Source organism: Anolis carolinensis, chromosome 6, assembly GCF_035594765.1.
Source record: "Anolis carolinensis isolate JA03-04 chromosome 6, rAnoCar3.1.pri, whole genome shotgun sequence".
Taxonomy (NCBI): domain Eukaryota; kingdom Metazoa; phylum Chordata; class Lepidosauria; order Squamata; family Dactyloidae; genus Anolis; species Anolis carolinensis.
In genome coordinates this window covers 40,675,417-40,688,245 of record NC_085846.1, presented here as the reverse complement: position 1 = coordinate 40,688,245, position 12,829 = coordinate 40,675,417, and the positions used below count along the sequence as shown (strand labels likewise).

Below are 12,829 nucleotides of genomic sequence, written 5' to 3'. Positions count from 1 at the left end.
AAATAAATTTTCAACAGGTTAAAAAAAACACAATAAAATCTAAAAAAAATAGTCAAAGAGACCAATGGACTGACTCTAGAGGGGTCATCCTGCTACATAAGATCTTCTGAATTACATGGAGTGCTATGGTCAGAGCAAGGAGAGGGATTCAGAAACACTTCTCTCCAGTTGCACAATATGGAACGTCTTGTCTACATGATAGATTGCATCACTGTCTGTCAAAGGTTCAATCCAATGTAGGTTGCTGAGGGTTTTTTTGTTTTTTTGTTTGCTTTATTGGCCTCATTCTGAATCGAGGATAACAGGATGGCTTCTATCTTGCTTCAAAATATGCAGGGGGAAAAGAAGAAAACACTACAATGTTGTTCTATTTGCTGTGATTATTTGATTGTGACACTGATGCTTAAAATATACTCGAGAATGGGACACAGAGGCAGAGGACTCCAAGCAGCTGGTAATAGAAGTTTAAAGCTGTGTTTCATTGCACAGTACTTTTCAAATTTTCCCTTCCTTCTCTAGCTCTCCTCCTACTTTGATAAGCGGAGGAATTTATGATTTTTTATGATTTTAATATATAATGTATTTTGTATTTGTATATTTTTATGTTTAATGTAGAATCGAATGTTGCCAATTTGAAAGCTGCTCTGAATCCCCTCTGGGATTGACATAAAGGGGGGCAAAATGCAATAAATAAATAAATAATCATTTAAATCCCAGTTACCTTTGGGCAATTTGCAGATCCAGTCCAGTTGCACCTCACACTGAAGAGGCATCCACTGCAAGGATGCCAGGTCCAGTGCCACACAGTTACGGATGTCGTCGTCATCGTGGTTACTGCGGTCAAAGTTGTGGTATGAAAACTAAAGGCCAAAAACATACATTAGTCCTTAGATCCATTCACACTTAATGCTGTTGTTCCTTTTTTAACTGCCATAGTTCCATCCTATGAAACTCTGAGAACTCTTTGGCCAAACATTTTCAATGCCTCATCCCGAAATTGCCAATCATTACTATAGAGATGCTAAGGACTGGGTGACAAAACTGTGAGTTTCCCTGGCCCACAATATTAATTATGATCGCCTCCACATGTATATAACACAGATGAGCCAACACTGGGTGGGTGGGGTGTGCTTTGGTGGGGGTGGGTGGGTGGGGTGGGATGTGCTTTCCAACCTGGTGGGTGGGGTGTGCTTTCCAACCAGTATTGCTCTTGGGCTATTCCGCCACTACAAGCTGAAGGCAACCAATGTAGCCTGTATAAAGCTGGGAAGAGCAAGGCAGCGCCTATTCTGATCTGAACTTTGGCATACAGCCACACTCTCTCCAACAATACTGACCTAATGATGTTGGTCCCACACTACTATCAGTATAAATAAGAAAGTGAGATTTTTCCACTTTACCTCCACATCCTAGATCTCCTCATTTTGCAACTATTCTGGTGTTATGGGCCTGAAACTCCTATCAAGCTTAGTCAGCACAGCCAATGGTGAAAGATGGATAGCCCAGCACCATCTGGAGGACCACAAGTGGTCTATCCCTTCTTAAATGTATTTCTTTTTCAGTACCAGCCAAACAGTTACAAAAGAGTTGGTGTTCTCGTGATGGTACCATGAACATGGTGAAAGTCAAACTCACTACCAAAGAGAACACCCAAGGTTTAGACAAATGCTCCAAAATTTGGGATGAACAGGCCCTGATTCCTCAGATCCCTCTTTCTCAATTAGTACATGCTCCCCTGAATACCAAAATACCCTATCACTTCAGATGTTCTCCAGCGGAAAGGTGTGTGTGTGTGTGTGTGTATATATATATATATGAAGCATCCCCTGCCCTTTTTAAAATTCACCTGGCTGAGCCACTTACCCCCAGCCCATCACTCCATCGCCAACTCCTCTCAGATCCAGGATCCCGCCGATTGAGACCAATCCAGAACCAGTGCTGCTCATGGATTTCAGGCTCTGATTCCCTGCAAGACACCACAAAAATGATCATGGAATCCACCCTCAGCAGATACCAGGGGGCTCACTTTAGAATGCGACAAATGACAGCAAGTCACACTGAATGATGGGGATGGACACAAAAGCAGTATAATTTCAACCACTATATAATAAATTTGTCTCTACTTAAAACTATCAAAAAAAAGTATTAATAAACTTGTCAAATCATATGAAAATGTGACTGTTTTGGAGGATAACTTCTAAAATCTCCTAATCAACGTAGTCAGTGATCACACTGACTGGAGGGTTCTGAGAGTTGCAGTCTAAATATTAACTTTTTGATGCTCTGGAGTTTTGGGCAAAAATCAAATATAGGATGTATTTTCTACATTCTCTCAGGAAACAGAATAGCTTTCTCTTAGATAAGCAGGGATTTCTGCCACAACAAAGATCCTTCATTCTTTTCATGACCCTCCCAAACAGTGTTTTTGTTTTTCAAGAGATTTTACAGAAGTTCTTATCTTTTTTTTTCTTTTTGGCTTTCAACATTTTGTTCTTTCTTATTGGCATTCAATATTTTTAAAAATAATTTTGAAAACATATATTCTTTTTACAAAACACATTCTGGATACCTACTAGGAGAACAAAGGTAGAAGGAGACACTCTTTAAGAAAAGAAAGAAATCACTAGACCAACCCCTGTAAACATATCATCTGAGATACCTTTGCAAACGCATCATCATAACACAGAACTGCATGCAAGTGTACACTTCCCCTAGACAGTCGTGCAAAGGTATTGCCCAGAAATCATTCCTCACCCAAAAATCTTGTTGAGAGTGTTGGCCACAAAATGTTCCTCCTCATAACTGCCCAGGCTCAAAAGTTGGGCTTTCAGATCCTTGCAATACAGCTGAGCCATGACCCAGCTTTTCTTTTCCTGCAGCTTGTCATAGCTGAACACCTGAAGTAGAGAGGAAATGGATCAAGTCGCAAATTGATTCCTATTTCCAGAATGCTTAACTCCTACTGCATCTTCCCTTTGAGGCTCCACAAAAACTGAGTTTACAACAAAAACAGAATGAGGACTGTTTTCGTATTTGGCTAGTTTTGGAGATACACTCTGTGTGTGTGTGTGTGTGTGTGTGTGTTTGTGTGGCTTTGGCCTCCTAAATGTTGTTGGGCTCTTACACTATGTAACACAATTTGGAAAAAAAATCTGTTTTATTTCCAGTTTAATTGTGCGGTACTTACTTTGAAAATAGTTGTTATAATAAAGAAACTTTGATTTTGTGGCTGCCACAAACTATGTTGAATTGGCTGAGACTATGAGATATCTATTGAAAAACTACAGCAAAATGTGCTGCAGAGCATCCCACAAAAACAAGATTTTTGCAGTTTAATAAACTTTTCCCATGTTTTTATGATAAAACCAATTAGGAAATGACATTTATAACCTAGGAAGAAAAATCATGTTACATATTCTTATTGCCATTACCCCAAACACTTGTAATGGTAGTAGCGTTAATTTCAAAGATTCTTCTAAAGGAGTTAAAATCCCTAATGTATAGGTTAGGTTTTAATCTTATGACACATTTAAAATATTGGTTGGCTCCTGCTTTCATTTTTAATTTGTCTTAAAATTATGTGACTGCTCAGTACTAACACAACATTACTTACACATGCCTTGAGTCAACTTGTATAAATTCACTATATCTATTGTACTCACATAGATGCTGATTTAAATTCTCATTGATTCAGTGGGTTTACTCTTTATAAAGATTTAACAATTGAATTTAGGTTTTATCATTCAATGGTATGGCAGGTGGAGAGCCTTTGATGCCCCATAATTCAAGAAGATCTCATCAACCTTTCTGCTATCCTCAGCATTTTGTTTCCTTTCACTCACTTTCATATTAATGAAGCATTTGAACGGATTTCTCTTTTTCACACAAGAAAAGGCACATGGCTATTATGCAGTGCTACATGGCTTATAATAGTATTCAAACACCATATTACTATTAAAAGTAAGACAATTTACTTAAGATGTGAACCATTAGTTTGGATGTGTCCTCCCCTTGCCTGGGGCTTACCTTGTAGCAATGCCTCAGCTTGGGGTTGGAGCTCCATCCTGCAGGACAGGTGGCAGTGAGGCTGGGCGTGGGAAGTGGAGGAGGAAGCTCCGGATTCACTGGAGTGCCCAAGGTTTGCCTACAGATGTATTTGGCCTTGAAATTGATGCAGTTCTTCACCTCCCAGAGTCCCATGGCACTCCCTGTGGCCAAGGCAACGCAGCCACCTTTATTGTAACCTAAAATACTCGCAGGAAGGGAGAAATATATCAGTGAAAGAGTTTAAACCGAAAGAAATTATTTCCCACTAGCCAGGTAAGCCTAACTGCCATTTGAAAAAGAGCTGCTGACATTTTAAAATTCTGTGTATTAAGAAAAATTACTGTAAGAATCTTAAACACAGTAACAAAGAGGGCTGCCACACTGAATCCCTATTGCCCAATACTATTTACTCTGTGGTGGAGGCTCCTTCTTTGGAGGCTTTTAAGCAGAGGCTGGATGGCCATCTGTCGGGGGTGCTTTGAATGCGATTTCCTGCTTAGCGGGGGGTTGGACTGGATGGCCCATGAGGTCTCTTCCAACTCTACTGTTCTATGATTCTATGAACAGCACTGACTCTCTAGGATTTCAGGCAGGATTTGTTTCTAGCCTTGCCTAGAGATAATGTAGTTGCTTACCTGTAACTGTGTTTCTTCGAGTGGTGTTCTGTGGAATTCGCACATATGGGTTATCCTACTGCGCCTGCGCAGCATTCCGGAACCTTCTAGAAGCTCTAATGAAACTTTTTGGCGCGAGCCCCGCCCACTCTCCCCAGTAGAGTATATAAGGCCCTGTGGGCGGGGCTAGGCAGTTCCCCGCCGCCAGGAAGCAGCTGAAGCCTAGTGGCATGAGATCAGCGGGGAGGATGGGCGGGTTGTGCGAATTCCACAGAACACCACTCGAAGAAACACAGTTACAGGTAAGCAACTACATTTTCTTCTTCGTGGTGCTTCTGTGGAAATCGCACATATGGGAGATTAACAAGCTACTCACCAGAGGTGGCGGGTCATGCCACGCACGAAAAAAGGACCGCTCTCCCAAATGCCGCATCTTTCTTTGCCATGATGTCAAGCTTGTAGTGCGAGGCGAAGGTGGAACATGATGACCACGTTGCAGCCTTGCAAATATCTTCCAAGGGAATGCCCTTGAGGAAGGCTTGGGACGCAGCCACGGCCCGTGTGGAGTGCGCTGTCACTCTCTGCGGAGGTTGTTGGCCTGCAAGCTTGTATGCCAGACGAATCGTCGAGACTATCCAGGCGGCTAAACGCTGAGAGGAGACAGGAGTGCCCAGCGCATCTGGCCTGTACTTAAGGAAGAGACGAGGCGACTTCCTAAACTCCGATGTCCTTTGGGTATAAAACGCCAGGGCCCTTCTGACATCCAAGGAGTGCAGCGCTACCTCCAGTGCTGAGGAGGGGTTTTGAAAAAAGGCCGGCAATGAGATGTCCTGGCACATGTGGAATCTTGAGACAACTTTGGGCAAAAAGGTGATGTCTGTTCTCAAAACTACCTTGTCGGCGTGGAACCGTAGGTAAGGCGGGTCAGCCCTGAGGGCGCAGAGTTCACTGGCCCGTCTCGCGGATGTGATGGCTACCAGGAAGGCTACCTTCCAAGAGAGATAACAGATGTCACAGGAGGCCATTGGTTCAAAGGGAGACTTTGAAAGTTGCGAGAGCACCAGCTCCAGGCTCCAGGCGGGTGGTGGTGGTGAAGCTGGAGGGTGCAAGTTCTGGAACCCTTTCAGGAAAAGTTTTATCAGGGGGTCCTGGAAGCAGGACTGACCCGAGGGTCCCTTCCTAAACCATGACAAGGCGGCTACGTAGCATTTTAAGGAAGTCAGCGAGAGGCCTTCCTTCGAGAGGTGCACCAGGAAGTCCAGGATCACCGGTGTAGGAGCAGAAACGGGGTCCAGACCCTGGGGTTCAACAAACTTCTTAAATCTATCCCATTTATACTGATAAGCCTTCTTTGTTGAGGACTTTTGAGCCGCCTGGAGAATTGCCCTCACAGGGGAGGAGAGAACTTGGGCCTGATCCTCCACCCTGTGAGGCGTAGTGTTACTATGTCTGGGTGGTTGACCTTGCCGTCGTGGAGTGTCAGAAGATCCGGCGAGGGTTTGAGTCGGAGGTAATTGCCCTTGGCTGCCCGCCAGAGTGGCGCGAACCACGCCTGACGGGGCCACCAAGGGGTTACAAGAATGCAATCCGAGTTGTCCAGGATTAGTTTTGTGACCACCTTGCCGACCAACGGGAGGGGTGGGAACGCGTAGAGCAGGTCCCCCGACCATGTGAAGCGGAACGCGTCCCCCAGACACCCCGGACTGGCATGGGGGCGTAGGCGAGCACAGAAGGAAGGGCAGTGGCTGTTCTGAGGTGACGCAAAGAGGTCTATCGCCGGCCAGCCCCAGCGGCGAGCCAACACTCGAAACTCTCTGTGGTTCAATTGCCATTCGTGGCTGGTTGATGGCGCCCTGCTCAATGCGTCTGCTAGGACATTGTCCTTTCCTGGAAGATGGATAGCCTGGATTCTTATCCGTCTGCGCACGCACCAGTCCCAGATCCTCATGGAGAGGGCCAAAAGGGCCTTCGAGTGCGTCCCGCCTTGTTTGTTTAGGTAGTACTTGACTGTGGTGTTGTCTGTTACTATCCTCAGTGTCTTCCCTTCGAGGATCTTTGCGAAGGCGTGGAGAGCCTTTTCTACGGCTAGTAGTTCTAACACATTGATATGGAGGGGACGATGACGGTTGGACCACTTCCCATTGACAGTAAGGCCCTCGAGGTGCGCCCCCCAGCCATACTGGGACGCATCTGTCGTGAGCTCGTGGGTAGGCTCTGACGGGTGGAAGGGTAGGCCAGCCATAAGATTTCGCCTCTTCGTCCACCATCGCAATGAGCTGACAACGTCTGCTGGAGGAGACAGACGAATGTGTTGACTGTCGAGGAGCGGGTTGAATACTCCCAAGAACCATATCTGGATCAGGCGCATTCGGAGTCTTGATAGGTCCACAAGCGACGTCGTAGAGGCCATATGGCCAAGGATAGACTGGATTCCCCATGCTGTAGTGCGTCTCCTCACCCGAAGCCTGGTTACTGCCGTGCGGATGGTACGAAATCGGTCTTCTGGAAGATAAGCCCTCGCAGTAATGGAGTCCAAAGTGGCCCCAATAAATTGGATTCTCTGTGCCGGGGTAAGCTGGGACTTTTCCTCGTTCACTACTAGTCCGAGTCTCTGGAGGAGGGAGAGGGTAAACGAGATGTCAGATTCAAGGTGAGGCTTAGAGTCGCTGACTAAAAGCCAGTCATCTATATACGGAAAGACTATAACGCCATACTGCCTGAGGTATGCGGCCACCACAGCCATGCATTTTGTAAATACCCTCGGTGCCGTGGCAAGGCCGAAAGGGAGTACATTGAAGGAAAAACAAGAGTCACCAATCATAAAACTCAAAAACCTCCGGTGAGCACGCCGAATAGCCACGTGGAAATAGGCATCACGTAGATCAATCGTGGCAAACCACATGTTTTTCTGGAGAAAAGGGAGAATGGAAGCTAGAGTCACCATCCTAAACTTGCGGGTCCGAATGTAGCGATTGACCGCCCTCAAATCAAGGATGGGACGCATGCCCCCACCTTTTTTGCGAACTAAGAAGTATCTCGAAAAAAAGCATCTCCTGACCCTCCTATAAGGTGTTCTGGAAATAGCCCCTTTCCTTAACAGGGTAGCTATTTCTTCCCGAAGGCAGTCAGAGGGCGCCGTAGGGCGGGGGACCCCTGTCGGGGGGTACGAGAAAAACTCAATGGCATAGCCATTCTGCACAGTGTCTAAGACCCATGCATCTGAAGTTACTTCCTTCCAAGCCTCCAGGTATGGAGCTAGCCTGTCCTTGAAGAAAAGACAACCTTCCTCTACGTTATCAGGGTGCCGAGCTAAGAACGATGAAGAACGAACACGCTCAAAGGTAACCGACCTCCGAGAAGGCCAACTGCTAACACGGGGTTCCAAACAACTGTCAACATGGGATTCCAAACTTGGAGAGGTTGAAGGGGCGGGGGCGCTAGTGCTCTCGCTAAAAACGGCGTCTTTGCTTCTCACCTGGCCTGCCTCCTCCCCGCGGCTGAGACCTATAGGGAAAAGATGATCTCCTAGGCCCCTGGGGGCGAAAGGGAGGTCTTTGCTTCCCTCTAGAGGATGGCGGGCTAGATCTCTTGGAGCGGTAGTACTGTCCCCAGCGACGTCTCTGATAGTAGTAGTACGAAGGTTGGACGCCATACTTATTGGCAGCCTGGGTGACTTCATGAGTGTCTTTAATCTCGGCGTCCGTTTCTGGATTAAACAGCCCGGCTTCATCTAAGGGGAGATCTTCAATGACAGACTTCGCTGACTGAGATAAGTTAGCTGCCCGCAGCCAGGCATGGCGTCTTAGAGAGATAGCCCCCGCCAGGAGCTTGCCGGATGCATCAGCAGTATTCTTCGCCAGCTCCTTTTGAAGGTCTGACAAAAGGGAGGCCTCTTGACGGAATGCCCTCGCTAGGGCTTGGTCCCCTTGAGGAAGCAAATCAATGTAAGGAGCAATTTTGTCCCAAAGGTAAGACTGGTACGCCCCCATGTATGCACCGTAATGGGCGATGCGAGCAAACAGGCAGGCTGAGGTGTAGAACCTCTTCCCAAAGCTGTCTAGTTTTTTCCCTTCTTTATCAGGGGGGGTGGGTTGGGATCTTTGGACTGCCTTAGGTTGTGTCACATTCACCACTCTTGAATTAAGTTTAGGCTGTTTTGCTAGCCATGAAACTTCAGAGAGATTGATCTTATAGAGAAACTCCGCCCTCCTCGGAGTTGCAGGCAAGGAGGCTGGTGGGACCCCTTCATTCTTTACTAGCTCCACCAGGTAAGGGAGATAAGGCAATGAAGTGGTGGCTGGGGCCTGTTGTTTTGAAGAAGGGAATACTGGATCCTCAACAACCTTGGAGGGCTTTGGAGTGGGAAGGTTTAAAGCTCTGGAGAGTCTTATCAACAAGGCTGTGAAACTTCTAATGTCTTCCGCTGAGGGGGGGTCGATATCCTCATGAGGGTCAACCCCAGGGATTGGGCCTTCCTGAGCCTTGCCATCATCATTTTCAAACTGGGCTACTTGGTCGGGATCCAGGGATCCGATCTGATGGGTTGGCTTTGAAGTAGAAGCTTGCTCAGGCTGGGGAGCCGCCTGCATTAATGAAGTGTTCTCGGTCCCGAGAGCAGGCACCATTTCCAGCGCCGCTCCTGAAGCAGGGCGCTTTGCAGAGAGGGAGGAGTTCGGCATTTCAGGAGCCCGCCCCGAATTCAGGGCCTCGCTTTGTGGGCGTGACCCTAGTGGTGCGCCCAGTGGTGACGCTGTGTGGGCGTGGCTTCTCCCCGAACCCGGCGTTAGCTGGCGGGCATAAGGATCGAGAGGGTAAAACCCCTCGAATCCAGGAGGTGGGAGGGGGTATGGAGGGAGGCCGTGGCCATAAAACATGAATGGGAACCGAGGATCTGGTGGAAAGTAGCCCGGTCCGCATGGAAATGGGGAAGCCCGCCGCCGGGGAGATCTGGAATCCCTCGAACTTGGAGAGGAGGAGGAGCGGCGGCGGCGGCGGCGGCGCGAGCGGGAGTCTTTGGGCCTCTTGGGAGAAGGAGAGGAATTTTGCGAGCTTGATGAGGAACTTGATCTCCTCTCTCTCCTTCTCTCTCTCCTCCCCCTCCTCAGCGCCTCCTGCTGTAAGCTCGGTACACTTGGGACCGGCTGAGCAGGGAGAAGCCCCGACGGGGAAAGCGCTTGTGACGCCATCGGCTCTACCGGAGTCAACGGGGGGGGGCCCTGCGACCCAGAGGACTCATCCGGTAAGTTCTCAGCATCCTCCGGGGGCTGCACGGTAAGCTGGGGCCGGGATTTCTGCAGAGGGGCGCTTCCTATATGCTTAGTCTTTTTAGTCTTCTTGCGCCCTTCCTTCGCCCTGGGAGCTGTTTTCTGAGATGAGGAGATTGGAGCCTCCTCCTCCGCGCCATTTTGAGGCGATTGCAGCAGCGAGGGGCCTACTGTGGACGGAGAATTTCTCCCTTCAGGAGCGCTTAGCCCGGTTTCGGCCCCCGCTGCTGGAGTTGCTGGGGCCAGGGCCTGCTCATAGAGAAGAGCTTTCAATCTGGACTCGCGATTCTTCCTTGCCTGAGGGGTAAACCCTCGGCACACTTGGCAAGCCTGGGAGTTATGACTCTCTCCCAGGCAGAGGAGGCATTTAGAATGGCCATCGGCCTCAGGAAGTTTGCCTCCACACGCCCCACATTTCTTAAAAAAAGAAGCCATCGTCACTAGCCTGCCTAGGGTCGTCCGAATGCCAAAGTAAGTCCTTTCCGAAGTCTTAGGGTTGGAGAGAGATATCAAGTAGTGAAATAGCCGGTCCGTAGTCAATACCAAATAGTCAATTAATAAATCACACTAGAGCTAGAGGTTCCTTAGTTGCTGACTGAGCGGCGGAAAAAAGGAACTGCCTAGCCCCGCCCACAGGGCCTTATATACTCTACTGGGGAGAGTGGGCGGGGCTCGCGCCAAAAAGTTTCATTAGAGCTTCTAGAAGGTTCCGGAATGCTGCGCAGGCGCAGTAGGATAACCCATATGTGCGATTTCCACAGAAGCACCACGAAGAAGAAGTCTGGTGGTTTTTCCATATAAGTGCTAACCCAGCTTAGCCTTGCTGTGGTTTGGAAATGAAATGAGGTATGTTCAGGTCAATATGATGATAACACTGATGTCAATCAATAATCTTTAGCTGGACAACCCACCATCAGGTTTTGATCACTGGCTTCCTGAAGATATCTGTTTGGTCACAACAGATTAAAATGTAATTTCAATCTGATCCGATCAGAGTGTTCATACAATATGATCTGCTCAGACTCCATGCCTGCAGCAACATGGACACTCACCCTTTTTAATATGATGAATCAGAATTCTTTTAATAACTATTCTTTCAAAACTTATTATTTCATGAGCAGTTCCTACCTCCATTAACAATACCCTTTAGCCAGTCACACACCAATCACAGGGATTCAAGGGACAAAACAACTGATTTCTAATGACGTACCACAGTATTTCCAGTTTCAATGTATAGTTGTGGAAGCTAATATGTATAGTTGTGGAAGTAAAGAAAGCTAACAGCAAGAGAATAAACTAATCTGAAATGTGCAGCTGAAGAGGAGTTTTATAGCTGTTGTGGACTGCCAAAGACATAGTCAAAATTAAACTTGAGCTCTCATTAGAAGCTAAAATATCTAAACCGAGGCTATCATACTTTGGACAAATCATAAGACAACCTGTCTCCTTGGATAAAATGATAATGGCAAAACAGAAGATCACACACACTTGAATTGAGTCAATCAAGGAAGCCATGGCCCTGAACAATTGAGTTACTAGGACTGATGCCATTACCCTGAATGCATACACTGATGAGCATGTCCATTTCCTGAGATCTCAATTTCCTGCCCTCATCTGCACTTTGAGATTATGTGTGTGCATGCACATACTCATCCACACACATTTATCCCTGTTTTGGCATCTGGTTCCTTTCTTGCTGCCTTCTCCCTGGTGTTACCTAGGGGCTTCAACTTTTCTAGCAGCTACAGCAGGAATCGTAAAAACAGAGCACGGCAAGCCTGTAAGAGAACAGGGAAAGGGCAAGGTAACACCCGGGATGGCTATGTTCTGCCATCTATGCAAATAGAACAGAGCAATTTAGTGGCTTTGAGTGTCCCATTTCAACACTTTATCTGTGGCAGGCAGCTTTACTATTAAAGCCACCACCTCTGAGAGTGTCACCCAGTATGGACCACACAAATGCACATGCTCCTAGTGATTTCACTAGCCCTAAGTTTCCAAGAGCTGAGCAAGGCCATTGATAACACTAAGAAGTCACTCATTCAAAGGGTCATCATAAGTTTAAGTTGACAACAAAAGACAACAAAGAGAGGCGCCCTATTGAATTAATTGTTTAGAATTTTTTAAAAAAACAATTATGCAGTGAGTCTATTTTAGCTGGAAGTAACGATGTGATTTAGACTGATTTCTTCTCGATTTTGACAAATTCTTTGCACACCAAGACTTGTTTGGAAAATGAAAGAAACATGAAAGCAAGATGAATTACTTGCCTTCATTCCGTCCCAGATACAAGTGTTAGAGGGCTATCTATAATTTGATTGTTCCACTGAGAAAACTTTTCTCCCTACCTTTTTTAAACAGCATGCATCATTTCATATACTTTTATTGCATCCAAATTTTATGTCATTATATAGCTTAAAAGAGACCTGTACATTTTAGCTTCTCATACACCAGCTAGACAGAGGGAGAATTGTGTGAGAGCTGCAGAGAGAGTTCTGGATTAGGCGGTGGTTATTAAGGAGGTTTGAAAACAGATGGTTGAGGAGGCAGGAATTACAGCTGAGATTTCATACCTAAAGTATGAGGATTAGTAAGCTGTAACTACAATCTTTTATAAATATATACTTAAATTTTACATATTGTTTCATAAACTGTATTTGCTCAATTGAGCTTAACTATTTATCCAAGCTATCTGGATTGGAGCATTGACAGAAGTAGAAGATAAAACATTTAGGTTATAGCGGCAGCAAATTTCCAGACAGAGGTGAAACTGCAAGTAGAGAAAGTTAAGTCCATGGTTGGGGAATGTTACAAGGCAATTAAGAATCTGGCAGGGAGTGTTTGTGTGTGTTGAGGCTTCCAAATCCATCTAGTTATTTGTGGTAAGCAAGTGCCATGGGAAAA

The 12,829-nt window shown here is 46.5% G+C and overlaps 1 protein-coding gene across 1 annotated transcript in view; it reads right to left on the bottom strand.

The window, feature by feature from the left end:
* The window catches only part of mrc2 (mannose receptor C type 2), a 73,988-nt gene that overhangs the window by 23,775 nt on the left and 37,384 nt on the right, over positions 1 to 12,829 (bottom strand). The window contains exons 12-15 of the mRNA XM_062958212.1: positions 4,027 to 4,244; positions 2,755 to 2,897; positions 1,864 to 1,966; positions 722 to 860 (exon numbers count right to left, since the gene is read on the bottom strand). Of these exons, the coding sequence (XP_062814282.1) occupies positions 722 to 860; positions 1,864 to 1,966; positions 2,755 to 2,897; positions 4,027 to 4,244 (603 nt within the window). The remainder of the gene's footprint in view (positions 1 to 721; positions 861 to 1,863; positions 1,967 to 2,754; positions 2,898 to 4,026; positions 4,245 to 12,829) is intronic.